The sequence below is a fragment of the Oncorhynchus clarkii genome, unplaced genomic scaffold (assembly GCF_045791955.1).
Source record: "Oncorhynchus clarkii lewisi isolate Uvic-CL-2024 unplaced genomic scaffold, UVic_Ocla_1.0 unplaced_contig_6317_pilon_pilon, whole genome shotgun sequence".
In the NCBI taxonomy this organism is placed as follows: Eukaryota; Metazoa; Chordata; class Actinopteri; order Salmoniformes; family Salmonidae; genus Oncorhynchus; species Oncorhynchus clarkii.
Window position 1 is genome coordinate 375,001 of NW_027257941.1, and position 17,500 is coordinate 392,500.

General features: G+C 45.2%; 1 protein-coding gene across 1 annotated transcript in view; it reads left to right on the top strand.

Moving 5' to 3' along the window:
* LOC139394132 (ankyrin repeat and IBR domain-containing protein 1-like) overlaps positions 1–17,500 on the top strand; it is a 58,034-nt gene that overhangs the window by 34,523 nt on the left and 6,011 nt on the right. Inside the window, exons 11-16 of the mRNA XM_071142166.1 lie at positions 1,469–1,557; positions 4,242–4,372; positions 11,268–11,402; positions 14,130–14,216; positions 14,530–14,596; positions 14,845–14,990. Coding sequence (XP_070998267.1) covers positions 1,469–1,557; positions 4,242–4,372; positions 11,268–11,402; positions 14,130–14,216; positions 14,530–14,596; positions 14,845–14,990 — 655 coding nt within the window. The remainder of the gene's footprint in view (positions 1–1,468; positions 1,558–4,241; positions 4,373–11,267; positions 11,403–14,129; positions 14,217–14,529; positions 14,597–14,844; positions 14,991–17,500) is intronic.

The following is a 17,500-nucleotide window of genomic DNA, read 5'->3' on the forward strand; positions in this document are numbered from 1 at the left end:
GCTAGTCGGAAGACTTCCTGTAGGGTGGAGCAGCAGTGAGGTCTTTTCCATATTGCACTGTACTCTTTCCAAGCTAGTCGGAACACTTCCTGTTTGGTGGAGCAGCAGTGAGGTCTTTTCCAAGCTAGTCGGAAGACTTCCTGTTTGGTGGAGCAGCAGTGAGGTCTTTTCCATGTTACACGGTACGGCCTTTCCAAGCTAGTCGGAAGACTTCCTGTTTGGTGGAGCGCCATTTTCCGTTCCAATTTTCTAGAAGCTTGCTTCAGGACTCGGGTATTTTCTGTGTACCAGGGAGCTAGTTCCTTTGCGAGGTTAACTTTAGATCCTCGGTTAGGTGGTTATCTGATTTTTGTACTCCGACGTCCTTGGGTGGGTGGAGGGAGTCTGGAAGGGCATCTAGGAATTCTCAAGACAATCTTTGGGTTGTCTGAGAATTTATATTGTGGCTTTTGATAGTCCTTGGTTGGGGTCTAAGCGAAATATTTTGTTGCAAATGTAATAAGATGGTTGTCTGATAGTCCAGGATAAAGCTGAATCAGGAAAGTTAAGACTGGGGTTGGATTGAAAACCTACAGGAGGGTATCACTCCAGGACCAGGGTTGGGAGAGAGCCCTGTCCTATCAGATATCAGAGCAACATGTTTATCTAGCCTGCTAGCTAGCATAGTAGCTAATAACACCACAGACGAAAGGGTTAGTTATCATAATCTTTGATAGTAACTAATATTGCTCATTAGATTACACCACTACCGCCACGTTGATGTTAATTGGGGCCTGTTCATAGCGTTTAAAAAATATATATTCAGGTAACTGCCAAAATAAAGGAAACACCAACATAAAGTGTGTTAATTGGGCGTTGGGCCACCACCAGCCTCCAGAACACCTTCAATGAGCCTTGGCAGAGATTCTATAAGTCTCTTACAGTCTTCTTAGAACACAGAGATGTTTGATTCTGCATTCTATCCTGTCTAGTCATTAGATTAGATGAGTGGTATGAGCAGTAAGACATATCTTACAATATTGTTAGAACACAGAGATGTTTGATTCTGCATTCTATCCTGTCTAGTCATTAGATTAGATGAGTGGTATGAGCAGTAAGACATCTCTTACAATATTGTTAGAACACAGAGATGTTTGATTCTGCACTCTATCCTGTCTAGTCATTAGATTAGATGAGTGGTATGAGCAGTAAGACATCTCTTACAGTCTTGTTAGAACACAGAGATGTTTGATACTGCATTCTATCCTGTCTAGTCATTAGATTAGATGAGTGGTATGAGCAGTAAGACATCTCTTACAATATTGTTAGAACACAGAGATGTTTGATACTGCATTCTATTGTCTACTCCTTTCATGTCTGTGGTAGTCTTGAGTAATGCATAGGATGTGTTTCTCAGACAGAACATAAATAGACAGTATGATGTGTCTGGAGGGTGAACTCATCCGTCTTTCTGTCTGTCTGTCTCCAGGGAGTGCCAGGGAGAAGCCCATGAACCATGCGACTGCCAGACATGGAAGATGTGGCTGGCTGAAGTGACTGAGATGAGACCCCAGGAATGTAAGCATCTCTACTGTTAATGGATTATCGTTTTCTAAAGAAAACCCAGTGTACTTCTTCATGTGTTGTTGTTGTTGTGCATCTCTTGCTCTTTTACCTCAGTAGACTGTGAATACCACTTCACATATTAAATATGGCTTCTGTCCTTCATTACACATTACAACAATCTCTTTTGACAGAAGCAGAAATGTGGAATCGGTCACAGATGCTCTATTTATGGAAACCGATCAGTCACCCAAACGGCTTCCTACTGAGGGAGCCACAACCCTAAAAATGTTTGTTTCCTGTGTGATGATATGGGCACGTTTCCTTCAGAAATCATATCATCCCCCAAAAACAAATCCAGCTGTATCCAAGTCACTGCTGCTAGGCTTGATATCTGCCATCCATTGATGGACCGTTCAACTTCATGGACTCCAATCCTTGCCTGTGTCTCAAATGCCTCCCTATTCCCTTTATGGTACACTACTTTTGACTTGAGCCCTATATAGGGAATAGGGTGCAATGTGGGGCTCAGTCCTGCTCACCTCACCACTTCAGACGCTAGCTACAGGCAACACCGCGTTTCAGACGCTAGCTACAGGCAACACCAGGTTTCAGACGCTAGCTACAGGCAACACCAGGTTTCAGACGCTAGCTGCAGGCAACACCAGGTTTCAGATGCTAGCTACAGGCTACACCAGGTTTCAGACGCTAGCTGCAGGCAACACCAGGTTTCAGACGCTAGCTACAGGCAACACCAGGTTTCAGACGCTAGCTGCAGGCAACACCAGGTTTCAGACGCTAGCTACAGGCAACACCAGGTTTCAGACGCTAGCTACAGGCAACACCAGGTTTCAGACGCTAGCTACAGGCAACACCAGGTTTCAGACGCTAGCTACAGGCAACACAAGGTTTCAGACGCTAGCTACAGGCAACACCAGGTTTCAGACGCTAGCTACAGGCAACACCAGGTTTCAGACGCTAGCTACAGGCAACACCAGGTTTCAGACGCTAGCTACAGGCAACACCAGGTTTCAGACGCTAGCTACAGGCAACACCAGGTTTCAGACGCTAGCTACAGGCAACACCAGATTTCAGACGCTAGCTACAGGCAACACCAGGTTTCAGACGCTAGCTACAGGCAACACCAGGTTTCAGACGCTAGCTACAGGCAACACCAGGTTTCAGACGCTAGCTACAGGCAACACCAGGTTTCAGACGCTAGCTACAGGCAACACCAGGTTTCAGACGCTAGCTACAGGCAACACCAGGTTTCAGACGCTAGCTACAGGCAACACCAGGTTTCAGACGCTAGCTACAGGCAACACCATGTTTCAGACGCTAGCTACAGGCAACACCAGGTTTCAGACGCTAGCTACAGGCAACACCAGGTTTCAGACGCTAGCTACAGGCAACACCGGGTTTCAGACGCTAGCTACAGGCAACACCGGGTTTCAGACGCTAGCTACAGGCAACACCGGGTTTCAGACGCTAGCTACAGGCAACACCGGGTTTCAGACGCTAGCTACAGGCAACACCGGGTTTCAGACGCTAGCTACAGGCAACACCGGGTTTCAGACGCTAGCTACAGGCAACACCGGCTTTCAGACGCTAGCTACAGGCAACACCGGCTTTCAGACGCTAGCTACAGGCAACACCGGCTTTCAGACGCTAGCTACAGGCAACACCGGCTTTCAGACGCTAGCTACAGGCAACACCGGCTTTCAGACGCTAGCTACAGGCAACACCGGCTTTCAGACGCTAGCTACAGGCAACACCGGGTTTCAGACGCTAGCTACAGGCAACACCGGGTTTCAGACGCTAGCTACAGGCAACACCTGGTTTCAGACGCTAGCTACAGGCAACACCGGGTTTCAGACGCTAGCTGCAGGCAACACCTGGTTTCAGACGCTAGCTACAGGCAACACCAGGTTTCAGACGCTAGCTGCAGGCAACACCAGGTTTCAGACGCTAGCTACAGGCAACACCAGGTTTCAGATGCTAGCTACAGGCAACACCAGGTTTCAGATGCTAGCTACAGGCAACACCAGGTTTCAGGCAGGAATGAAAGGCGTTATTGTTGTGCTTTGAAACCAGTTTCACTGAGTGCTTTTGTTCAGGCTTTAAAAGCTATCGCGGTTCCATTCTGTTCAGTCAGTGATTTTTCTCAAAAGTTACCCTATTCCCTACATAGGGCTCTGGTCAAAAGTAGTAGACTTTGTGTCCTATGCGCCTTGGTCAAAAGTAGTGTACTACATAGGGAATAGGGTGCCAATTAGGATGCCTTCCAGAGAATAAAGACGCAGTGTTTCAAAAGCAGCGATTACCGTCAGGTTGTAATGGGCTATTAGAAAGAACACACACACACACTCACACACACACTCACACACACACACACACACACACACACACACTCACACTCACACTCACACTCACACTCTCTTTCTCTCTCTTTCTGTCTCTTTCTGTCTCTTTCTCTCTCTTTCTGTCTCTTTCTCTCTCTTTCTGTCTCTCTCTCTTTCTGTCTCTCTCTCTTTCTGTCTCTCTCTCTTTCTGTCTCTCTCTCTTTCTGTCTCTCTCTTTTCTCTCTCTCTCTCACACACACACACACTCTGTAGGTTGTAGGAACACTCTCTGAATGCTGTGGAATGAGTCGTGTCCAGTTAGCTGTCTGTTGTGTTGATGTTTTTCCCCCTGGGAAGTGGCCGGTGTGAGTGAAGCCTATGAAGATGCAGCCAACTGCTTGTGGTTACTGTCCAACGCCAAACCCTGCGCCAACTGCAAGTCTCCTATTCAGAAGAACGAAGGCTGCAACCACATGCAGTGTGCTAAGGTAGGTAGACCAACAGTGTCTTGGACATCGAGTACCAAATGGCACCCTACTCCCTATATAGTGCACTGCTTTTGACCAGAGTCTATGGGGCCCTAGTCAGAAGTAGTGCACTAAATAGGGAATAGGGAGCCATTTGGGAGGTAACCAGGATATCTTTCTGAAGAATGTTATAATTAAGTAATAAGGCCTGAGGAGGTGTGGTATATGGCCAATATACCACGGCTAAGGGCTGTTCTTATGTACGACGCAACGTGGAGTGCCTGGATAAAGCCTTTAGCTGTGGTATATTGGCCATATATCACTAACCCCGAGGTGCCTTATTGCTTAATTATAAACTGGTTACCAACTTAATTAGAGCAGTAAAAATAAATGTTTTGCCATACCCGTGGTATACGGTCTGAATGTAGAACGACCGTCAGCCAATCAGCATTCATGGCTGGAACCACCCAGTTTATAATGTTAGATACTCCAGGGAATGTATTTGAGGACCGAGAGTTATCTGGAAAATGTTGTTTTGTTATGGTCAGGGGAAAAGTAGGGCAACTCTCTGATGGTGTGGCGCTCTAAGAGTCTAATCACATTCAACCCTTCTGAAATTCGGATCTCTCTTTTGTGTACAGGGCTTTCTGAAAGTATTCAGGCCCCTTGACTTCTTCCACATTTTTTGTTACATTACAGCCTTATTCTAAAATGGATTACATTTATTTGTTTCCCTCATCAATCTACACGCAATACCCCATAATGACATCACAATACCCAATAATGACATCACAATACCCCATAATGACATCACAATACCCCATAATGACATCACAATACCCTATAATGACATCACAATACCCCATAATGACAAAGCAAAAAAAACAAGATTCTTCCTAGCGCTGGCCGTCCAGCCAAACTGAGGAATCAGGGGAGAAGGGCCTTGGTCAGGGAGGTGACCATGAACCCTGTGGAGATGGGAGAATCTTCCAGAAGGACAACCATCTCTGCAGCACTCCACCAATCAGGCCTTTATGGTAGAGTGGCCAGATGGAAGCCACTCCTCAGTAAAAGGCACATCACAGCCAGCTTGGAGTTTGCCAAAAGGCACCTAAAGGACTCTCAGACCATGAGAAACAAGATTCTCTGGTCTGATGAAACCAAGATTGCTCTTTGGCCTGAATGCCAAGCATCACGTCTGGAGGAAACCTGGCACCATCCCTACATTAAAGCGTGGTGGCAGAATTATGCTGTGGGGATGTTTTACAGCGGCAGGGACTGGGAGACTAGTCAGGATCCAGGGAAAGCTGAACAGAGCAAAGTACAGAGAGATCCTTGATGAAAACCTGCTCCAGAGCGCTCAGGACCTCAGACTGGGTCGAAGGTTCACCTTCCAACAGGACAGCAACCCTAAGCAGACAGCAAATACAATGCACGAGTGGCTTCGGGACAAGTCTCTGAATGTCCTTGAGTGGCCCAGCCAGAGCCTGGACTTGAACCCGATCTAACATCTCTGTAGAGACCTGAAAATAGCTGTGCAGCGACGCTCCCCATCCAACCTGACAGAGCTTGAGAGGATCTGCAGAGAAGAATGGGAGAAACTCCCCAAATACAGGTGTGTCAAGCTTGTAGCGTCATACCCAAGAAGACTTGAGGCTGTAATCGCTGCCAAAGGTGCTTCAACAAAGTACTGATTAAAGGGTCTGAATACTTATGGAAATGTGATATTTCCGTTTTTTAAATTTTAACTACATTTGCCAAAAAAAAAAAAAAAAAACTGTTTTTGTGATGTCATTATGAGGTATTGTGATGTCATTATGAGTTATTGTGTGTCGATTGACAAGGGGGAAAAAAACTATACATACTATACATCTGTGAGGCTTTCTGGGTAAGTCTCTGAGACCTTTATACGCCTCGATTGAACAATATTTGCACATTATTCTTTAAAAAATAATTCTTCAAGCTCTGTCAAGTTGGTTGGTAATCATTGCTAGTCTTGCCGTAGATATTCAAGCTGATTTTAAGTCAAAACTGTGACTAGGCTACTCCCAACAGCCATTTAAAACATGTCTCACGTTGTCACATTCAACACAACCAGAAACGAGAGAAGACATCTGTCACTAGGCCTAAATCACATCCACCAGGACTGTTCTGCTGTAGCTGAAAGAGATGAATGGGTATGTTGAGAGTAGAGAGACACGGGCCTTGGGGACTGTCGTCAGCTCTGTACTAGCCTGAGGGCTGTAGTGACAGGCCTGTTGTCCTACATGATGTTGTAGTGACAGGCCTGTTGTCCTACGTGTGGTTGTAGTGACAGGCCTGTTGTAGTGACAGGCCTGTTGTCCTACATGATGCTGTAGTGACAGTCCTGTTGTACTACATGATGTTGTAGTGCTGTAGTGACAGGTCTGTTGTACTACATGATGTTGTAGTGACAGGTCTGTTGTACTACATGATATTGTAGTGACAGGTCTGTTGTACTACATGATGTTGTAGTGATATATCTGTTGTACTACATGATATTGTAGTGTTGTAGTGGCAGGTCTGTTGTACTACATGATGTTGTAGTGCTGTAGTGACAGGTCTGTTGTCCTACATGATGTTGTAGTGCTGTAGTGACAGGTCTGTTGTCCTACATGATGTTGTAGTGTTGTAGTGGCAGGTCTGTTGTACTACATGATGTTGTAGTGCTGTAGTGACAGGTCTGTTGTACTACATGATGTTGTAGTGACAGGTCTGTTGTACTACATGATGTTGTAGTGACAGGTCTGTTGTCCTACATGATGTTGTAGTGTTGTAGTGACAGGTCTGTTGTCCTACATGATGTTGTAGTGCTGTAGTGACAGGTCTGTTGTCCTACATGATGTTGTAGTGACAGGTCTGTTGTCCTACATGATGTTGTAGTGCTGTAGTGACAGGTCTGTTGTCCTACATGATGTTGTAGTGCTGTAGTGACAGGTCTGTTGTCCTACATGATGTTGTAGTGCTGTAGTGACAGGTCTGTTGTACTACATGATGTTGTAGTGCTGTAGTGACAGGTCTGTTGTACTACATGATGTTGTAGTGACAGGTCTGTTGTACTACAGGATGTTGTAGTGTTGTAGTGATATGTCTGTTGTACTACATGATATTGTAGTGACAGACCTGTTGTACTTCATGATGTTGTCGTTCTCTCTCTCTCTCTGTTACTCTCTTCTCTCTTCCTCTCTCTCTCTTTCTCTCTGTCTACAGTGCCTTGCGAAAGTATTCGGCCCCCTTGAACTTTGCGACCTTTTGCCACATTTCAGGCTTCAAACATAAAGATATAAAACTGTATTTTTTTGTTAAGAATCAACAACAAGTGGGACACAATCATGAAGTGGAACGACATTTATTGGATATTTCAAACTTTTTTAACAAATCAAAAACTGAGAAATTGGGCGTGCAAAATTATTCAGCCCCTTTACTTTCAGTGCAGCAAACTCTCTCCAAAAGTTCAGTGAGGATCTCTGAATGATCCAATGTTGACCTAAATGACTAATGATGATAAATACAATCCACCTGTGTGTAATCAAGTCTCCGTATAAATGCACCTGCACTGTGATAGTCTCAGAGGTCCGTCAAAAGCGCAGAGAGCATCATGAAGAACAAGGAACACACCAGGCAGGTCCGAGATACTGTTGTGAAGAAGTTTAAAGCCGGATTTGGATACAAAAAGATTTCCCAAGCTTTAAACATCCCAAGGAGCACTGTGCAAGCGATAATATTGAAAAGGGAAGGAGTATCAGACCACTGCAAATCTACCAAGACCTGGCCGTCCCTCTAAACTTTCAGCTCATACAAGGAGAAGACTGATCAGAGATGCAGCCAAGAGGCCCATGATCACTCTGGATGAACTGCAGAGATCTACAGCTGAGGTGGGAGACTCTGTCCATAGGACAACAATCAGTCGTATATTGCACAAATCTGGCCTTTATGGAAGAGTGGCAAGAAGAAAGCCATTTCTTAAAGATATCCATAAAAAGTGTTGTTTAAAGTTTGCCACAAGCCACCTGGGAGACACACCAAACATGTGGAAGAAGGTGCTCTGGTCAGATGAAACCAAAATTGAATTATGTTTGGCGTAAAAGCAACACAGCTCATCACCCTGAACACACCATCCCCACTGTCAAACATGGTGGTGGCAGCATCATGGTTTGGGCCTGCTTTTCTTCAGCAGGGACAGGGAAGATGGTTAAAATTGATGGGAAGATGGATGGAGCCAAATACAGGACCATTCTGGAAGAAAACCTGATGGAGTCTGCAAAAGACCTGAGACTGGGACGGAGATTTGTCTGGCCAATGATCCAAAACATAAAGCAAAATCTACAATGGAATGGTTTAAAAATAAACATATCCAGGTGTTAGAATGGCCAAGTCAAAGTCCAGACCTGAATCCAATCGAGAATCTGTGGAAAGAACTGAAAACTGCTGTTCACAAATGCTCTCCATCCAACCTCACTGAGCTTGAGCTGTTTTGCAAGGAGGAATGGGAAAAAAAATTCAGTCTCTCGATGTGCAAAACTGATAGAGACATACCCCAAGCGACTTACAGCTGTAATCGCAGCAAAAGGTGGCGCTACAAAGTATTAACTTAAGGGGGCTGAATAATTTTGCACGCCCAATTTTTCAGTTTTTGATTTGTTAAAAAAGTTTGAAATATCCAATAAATGTCGTTCCAATGACGCAAAGTTCAATGGGGCCGAATACTTTCGCAAGGCACTGTATCTCTCTGTTACTCTCTGTCTCTCTCTGTTACGCTCTCCTCTACTCTCTCTCTCTCTCTGTTACTCTCTCTCTTCTCTCTCTCTCTCTCTCTCTGTGTTACTCTCTTCTCTCTCTGTTACTCTCTCCTCTCTTCTCTCTTCCTCTCTCTCTCTCTCTGTGTGTAACTCTCTTCTCTCTCTCTGTCACTCACTATATACTATAGATTATCTTGAGTGCCATCCAAGTCCTGTCTCCTCAGGACAACAGTGATTTCAGCAGTTGGCTTTGTGTTTTAGTTTCCTTTTTACATCGTCACCACACAGCCAGCAAAGCCGTGTTTCTAGTTGGAATCACCGAGGGCTGAATAAGACTGTAAATCATGTTGAAAGGTAGTAGTGTTCGGTTGTTTTACCTCTAGTCGGGACATTTCCTCTCAGATGGATAGATCTGTATACGGTGTGTAAACGGATGGAGTGACTCCCTGGTGGCAGATCAAGAGAACACATAGAGGACCATTGATTCGTTTTAAATCACAGGGGGAAAACTCTTGTTCAGTCCGCGTTCCAGCAACTTCTTGAGCTTCAGGCCAGCTACCCAGCCACAGACCGTCTTTGGCCGGCTCCCTTATGGGTCCCAGGCTTTAGAGGGTAGGGCCTTGGTATTTCCTGCTACTGACCTTTAGTCATGCCAGAGGTTAGGGCCTTGGTATTTCCTGCTACTGACCTTTAGTCATGCCAGAGGTTAGGGCCTTGGTATTTCCTGCTACTGACCTTTAGTCATGCCAGAGGGTAGGGCCTTGGTATGTCCTGCTACTGACTGACTACCTTTAGTCATGCCAGAGGTTAGGGCCTTGGTATTTCCTGCTACTGACCTTTAGTCATGCCAGAGGTTAGGGCCTTGGTATTTCCTGCTACTGACTGACTGCCTTTACTCATGCCAGAGGTTAGGGCCTTGGTAATTCCTGCTACTGACTGACTACCTTTAGTCATGCCAGAGGTTAGGGCCTTGGTATTTCCTGCTACTGACCTTTAGTCATGCCAGAGGTTAGGGCCTTGGTATTTCCTGCTACTGACTGACTACCTTTAGTCATGCCAGAGGTTAGGGCCTTGGTATTTCCTGCTACTGACCTTTAGTCATGCCTGAGGTTACGGCCTTGGTATTTCCTGCTACTGACCTTTAGTCATGCCAGAGGTTAGGGCCTTGGTATTTCCTGCTACTGACCTTTAGTCATGCCAGAGGGTAGGGCCTTGGTATGTCCTGCTACTGATTGACTACCTTTAGTCATGCCAGAGGTTAGGGCCTTGGTATTTCCTGCTACTGACCTTTAGTCATGCCAGAGGTTAGGGCCTTGGTATTTCCTGCTACTGACTGACTGCCTTTACTCATGCCAGAGGTTAGGGCCTTGGTATTTCCTGCTACTGACTGACTACCTTTAGTCATGCCAGAGGTTAGGGCCTTGGTATTTCCTGCTACTGACCTTTAGTCATGCCAGAGGTTAGGGCCTTGGTATTTCCTGCTACTGACTGACTACCTTTAGTCATGCCAGAGGTTAGGGCCTTGGTATTTCCTGCTACTGACCTTTAGTCATGCCTGAGGTTACGGCCTTGGTATTTCCTGCTACTGACCTTTAGTCATGCCAGAGGTTAGGGCCTTGGTATTTCCTGCTACTGACCTTTAGTCATGCCAGAGGTTAGGGCCTTGGTATTTCCTGCTACTGACCTTTAGTCATGCCAGAGGTTAGGGCCTTGGTATTTCCTGCTACTGACCTTTAGTCATGCCAGAGGTTAGGGCCTTGGTATTTCCTGCTACTGACTGACTACTTTTAGTCATGCCAGAGGTTAGGGCCTTGGTATTTCCTGCTACTGACCTTTAGTCATGCCAGAGGTTAGGGCCTTGGTATTTCCTGCTACTGACCTTTAGTCATGCCAGAGGTTAGGGCCTTGGTATTTCCTGCTACTGACCTTTAGTCATGCCAGAGGTTAGGGCCTTGGTATTTCCTGCTACTGACCTTTAGTCATGCCAGAGGTTAGGGCCTTGGTATTTCCTGCAACTGACTGACTACCTTTAGTCATGCCAGAGGTTAGGGCCTTGGTATGTCCTGCTATTGACATTTAGTCATGCCAGAGGTTAGGGCCTTGGTATGTCCTGCTACTGACTGACCACCTCCTCTTCCCTCTCTCCCTCTCTGCAGTGTAAATATGACTTCTGCTGGATCTGTCTGGAGGAGTGGAAGAAACACAGCTCGTCTACTGGAGGTTACTACCGCTGTACCCGCTATGAGGTCATCAACCAGGTGGAGGAGCAGAACAAAGACATGACTGTGGAGGTGTGGAATACACACACACACACACACTCTCTCACTCTCTCACTCTCTCACTCACTCACTCACTCTCTCACTCTTTCACTCTTTCACTCTTTCACTCACTCACTCTTTCACTCACTCACTCTTTCACTCACTCACTCTTTCACTCTCACTCTTTCACTCTTTCACTATCTCACTCTTTCACTCTTTCACTCTCTCACTCACTCTCTCACTCTCTCACTCTTTCACTCTTTCACTCTTTCACTCACTCACTCTTTCACTCACTCTTTCACTCACTCACTCTTTCACTCTCACTCTTTCACTCTTTCACTATCTCACTCTCACTCACTCACTCACTCTTTCACTCACTCACTCACTCTTTCACTCACTCACTCACTCTTTCACTCACTCACTCACTCTTTCACTCACTCACTCACTCACTCTTTCACTCACTCACTCACTCACTCACTCTTTCACTCACTCACTCACTCACTCTTTCACTCACTCACTCACTCACTCTTTCACTCACTCACTCACTCTTTCACTCACTCACTCACTCTTTCACTCACTCACTCACTCTTTCACTCACTCACTCACTCACTCTTTCACTCACTCACTCACTCTTTCACTCACTCACTCTTTCACTCACTCACTCTTTCACTCACTCACTCACTCACTCACTCTTTCACTCACTCACTCACTCACTCTTTCACTCACTCACTCACTCACTCACTCTTTCACTCACTCACTCACTCACTCTTTCACTCACTCACTCACTCTTTCACTCACTCACTCTTTCACTCACTCACTCTTTCACTCTCACTCTTTCACTCTTTCACTATCTCACTCTTTCACTCACTCACTCTTTCACTCACTCACTCTCACTCACTCACTCTTTCACTCACTCACTCACTCACTCTTTCACTCACTCACTCACTCACTCTTTCACTCACTCACTCACTCTTTCACTCACTCACTCTTTCACTCACTCACTCACTCACTCACTCACTCTTTCACTCACTCACTCACTCACTCTTTCACTCACTCACTCACTCACTCTTTCACTCACTCACTCACTCACTCACTCTTTCACTCACTCTTTCACTCACTCACTCACTCACTCACTCTTTCACTCACTCACTCACTCACTCTTTCACTCACTCACTCACTCACTCACTCTTTCACTCACTCACTCACTCACTCTGTCACTCACTCACTCACTCACTCTTTCACTCACTCACTCTTTCACTCACTCTTTCACTCACTCACTCACTCTTTCACTCACTCACTCAGTCACTCACTCACTCTTTCACTCACTCTTTCACTCACTCACTCACTCACTCACTCACTCACTCACTCTTTCACTCACTCTTTTACTCACTCACTCACTCACTCACTCACTCACTCACTCACTCTTTCACTCACTCTTTCACTCACTCTTTCACTCACTCACTCACTCACTCACTCACTCACTCACTCACTCACTGCTGTGTTATATTGCTGTACTCCACTCACCAAGACCAGCCCTGCCAGGGAGAGATGTACTTCTGCAGTTCACCTTTGTCCTGTGTTATATTGCTGTACTCCACTCACCAAGACCAGCCCTGCCAGGGAGAGATGAGAGACTGAGAGGCAATAAGAATCGGTTGTTTTGTCATTGCTGGCAGAGGACACTGTGGCTGGCTGAATCGACACCTTATCACCTATCCCTCATAGGCTCTGGTTAAAAGTAGTGCACTATATAGGGATTATGACACCCTATCACCTATCCCTCATAGGCTCTGGTTAAAAGTAGTGCACTATATAGGGATTATGACACCCTATCACCTATCCCTCATAGGCTCTGTTTAAAAGTAGTGCACTATATAGGGATTATGACACCCTATCACCTATTCCCTATAGGCTCTGGTTAAAAGTAGTACACTATATAGGTAATAGGATGCCGTTTGGGACTCACTGTGAGTCTAGAGACTAGAGCAGGGTGGGGCCACATCAGGAAGACTAGAGCGAGGTGGGGCCACATCAGGAAGACTAGAGCGAGGTGGGGCCACATCAGGAAGACTAGAGCAGGGTGGGGCCACATCAGGAAGACTAGAGCAGGGTGGGGCCACATCAGGAAGACTAGAGCAGGGTGGGCCACATCAGGAAGACTAGAGCAGGGTGAGGCCACATCAGGAAGACTAGAGCAGGGTGGGGCCACATCAGGAAGACTAGAGCAGGGTGGGGCCACATCGGGAAGACTAGAGCAGGGTGGGGCCACATCGGGAAGACTAGAGCAGGGTGGGGCCACATCGGGAAGACTAGAGCGAGGTGGGGCCACATCATGAGGACTAGAGCAGGGTGGGGCCACATCAGGAAGACTAGAGCAGGGTGGGGAATCATTTTGTCTGGAGGGCCACATCGGGATTTAGACATTCAACGTTGGGCCCATACTTTTTGGACCGATTTTGTTTTCTAAATCAATTTACAGGCCCGAAATAGGGCAGTTATTTGTTATAATTCATATAAATATATAGGTCTGTTACAATTCATATAAATATATAGGTCTGTTATATAAATATATAGGTCTGTTATATAAATATATAGGTCTGTTATAATTCATATAAATATATAGGTCTGTTATAATTTATATAAATATATAGGTCTGTTATAATTCATATAAATATATGGGTCCATTATAAGCTATATAAATGTATAGTGTTTTTAAAAATATTTATATATATTTTTTCTCTCGTCTTCTTGTCATTGCAGGCTGAGAAGAAGCACAAGGGATTCCAGGAACTGGACCGCTTCATGCATTACTACACCCGCTTCCAGAACCATGAACACAGCTACCAGGTAAGAACTGGACCTGCTTCCAGAACCACGAACACAGTTACCAGGTAAATACTGGACCTGCTTCCAGAACCATGAGCAGAGCTACCAGGTAAATACTGGACCTGCTTCCAGAACCATGAACACAGCTACCAGGTAAATACTGGACCCGCTTCCAGAACCATGAACACAGCTACCAGGTAAATAGCTTTAGTAAGTCCTGGTGTAGCCTAACAACCCTGTCCAGGTAAGTAGGGCAGAGCTGGGTTTGTTTAAATGTCATGTAGCTTTAGAAAGTCCTGTAGTGGGACCTTATCTTGTCTGTCCTTCCATCTAGCTGGAGCAGCGCCTGTTGAAGACCGCCAAAGACAAGATGGAACAGCTGAGCAGAGCCTTGAGTGGACGTATGTGGATGTTCGCGTCATGTCAATGTGTTTTTTTCATCGTTTTGTTCCATTTAGTTTTGCAGACAACCATTGTCAAATAAATAGACCAACACACAGACTGAAATCAGTGGAGATGTATTAAAGACACTCTCTTAAAGTACTTCAAATATATCACTTTTCTTTTTCTCTTCTGAATGTGATATGATGGAGTCGGTGTGTATGAGAGCGTGAGTAATCCTGATCCGTGATCTCTTCTTCTCTCTCAGGAGACGGAGGCCCGCCTGACACTACGTTCATTGAAGATGCTGTACTGGAGCTGCTGAAGACGCGTCGCATCCTCAAGTGCTCTTACCCCTACGGCTTCTTCCTGGAGATCAAATCCACCAAGAAAGAGATTTTTGAACTTATGCAGGTACGGACGGATCTTAAGAGAGAGGATTATATAAAACATCTGAAATGTCTTGTCAAAAAAAACTACTTCCTCTTAAACACTGAGGTTTTAAACAGACTTCCTCTCAAACACTGAGGTTTTAAACCGACTTCCTCTCAAACACTGAGGTTTTAAAGGTACTTCCTCTTAAACACTGAGGTTTTAAACCGACTTCCTCTTAAACACTGAGGTTTTAAACCGACTTCCTCTCAAACACTGAGGTTTTAAACCGACTTCCTCTCAAACACTGAGGTTTTAAACCCGACTTCCTCTCAAACACTGAGGTTTTAAACCGACTTCCTCTCAAACACTGTTTTAAACCGACTTCCTCTCAAACACTGAGGTTTTAAACCCGACTTCCTCTCAAACACTGAGGTTTTAAACCCGACTTCCTCTCAAACACTGAGGTTTTAAACCGACTTCCTCTCAAACACTGAGGTTTTAAACAGACTTCCTCTCAAACACTGAGGTTTTAAACCCGACTTCCTCTCAAACACTGAGGTTTTAAACCCGACTTCCTCTCAAACACTGATGTTTTAAACCCAACTTCCTCTCAAACACTGAGGTTTTAAACCCGACTTCCTCTCAAACACTGAGGTTTTAAACCCGACTTCCTCTCAAACACTGAGGTTTTAAACCGACTTCCTCTCAAACACTGAGGGTTTTAAACCGACTTCCTCTCAAACACTGAGGTTTTAAACCCGACTTCCTCTCAAACACTGAGGTTTTAAACCTGACTTCCTCTCAAACACTGAGGTTTTAAACCCGACTTCCTCTCAAAGACTGAGGTTTTAAACCCGACTTCCTCTCAAACACTGAGGTTTTAAACCCGACTTCCTCTCAAACACTGAGGTTTTAAACCCGACTTCCTCTCAAACACTGAGGTTTTAAACCCGACTTCCTCTCAAACACCGAGGTTTTAAACCCGACTTCCTCTCAAACACTGAGGTTTTAAACCCGACTTCCTCTCAAACACTGAGGTTTTAAACCCGACTTCCTCTCAAACACTGAGGTTTTAAACCGACTTCCTCTCAAACACTGAGGTTTTAAACCGACTTCCTCTCAAACACTGAGGTTTTAAACCCGACTTCCTCTCAAACACTGAGGTTTTAAACCCGACTTCCTCTCAAACACTGAGGTTTTAAACCCGACTTCCTCTCAAACACTGAGGTTTTAAACCCGACTTCCTCTCAAACACTGAGGTTTTAAACCCGACTTCCTCTCAAACACTGAGGTTTTAAACCGACTTCCTCTCAAACACTGAGGTTTTAAACCCGACTTCCTCTCAAACACTGAGGTTTTAAACCCGACTTCCTCTCAAACACTGAGGTTTTAAACCGACTTCCTCTCAAACACTGAGGTTTTAAACCGACTTCCTCTCAAACACTGAGGTTTTAAACCCGACTTCCTCTCAAACACTGAGGTTTTAAACCCGACTTCCTCTCAAACACTGAGGTTTTAAACCGACTTCCTCTCAAACACTGAGGTTTTAAACCCGACTTCCTCTCAAACACTGAGGTTTTAAACCGACTTCCTCTCAAACACTGAGGTTTTAAACCCGACTTCCTCTCAAACACTGAGGTTTTAAACCCGACTTCCTCTCAAACACTGAGGTTTTAAACCCGACTTCCTCTCAAACACTGAGGTTTTAAACCCGACTTCCTCTCAAACACTGAGGTTTTAAACCCGACTTCCTCTCAAACACTGAGGTTTTAAACCCGACTTCCTCTCAAACACTGAGGTTTTAAACCCGACTTCCTCTCAAACACTGAGGTTTTATACCGACTTCCTCTCAAACACTGAGGTTTTAAACCGACTTCCTCTCAAACACTGAGGTTTTAAACCCGACTTCCTCTCAAACACTGAGGTTTTAAACCGACTTCCTCTCAAACACTGAGGTTTTAAACCGACTTCCTCTCAAACACTGAGGTTTTAAACCGACTTCCTCTCAAACACTGAGGTTTTAAACCGACTTCCTCTCAAACACTGAGGTTTTAAACCGACTTCCTCTCAAACACTGAGGTTTTAAACCCGACTTCCTCTCAAACACTGAGGTTTTAAACCCGACTTCCTCTCAAACACTGAGGTTTTAAACCCGACTTCCTCTCAAACACTGAGGTTTTAAAATAACAGATCTTGTTGTCAGGAACCCTTTTTACTCTCTTCGTTAATGACTTCCTCACACGGCTGGCCTGTTCATTAGTTACTCTCTTCGTTAATGACTTCCTCACACGGCTGGCCTGTTCATTATTATTACTCTCTTCGTTAATGACTTCCTCACACGGCTGGCCTGTTCATTAGTTACTCTCTTCGTTAATGACTTCCTCACACGGCTGGCCTGTTCATTAGTTACTCTCTTCGTTAATGACTTCCTCACACGGCTGGCCTGTTCATTAGTTACTCTCTTCGTTAATGACTTCCTCACACGGCTGGCCTGTTCATTAGTTACTCTCTTCGTTAATGACTTCCTCACACGGCTGGCCTGTTCATTA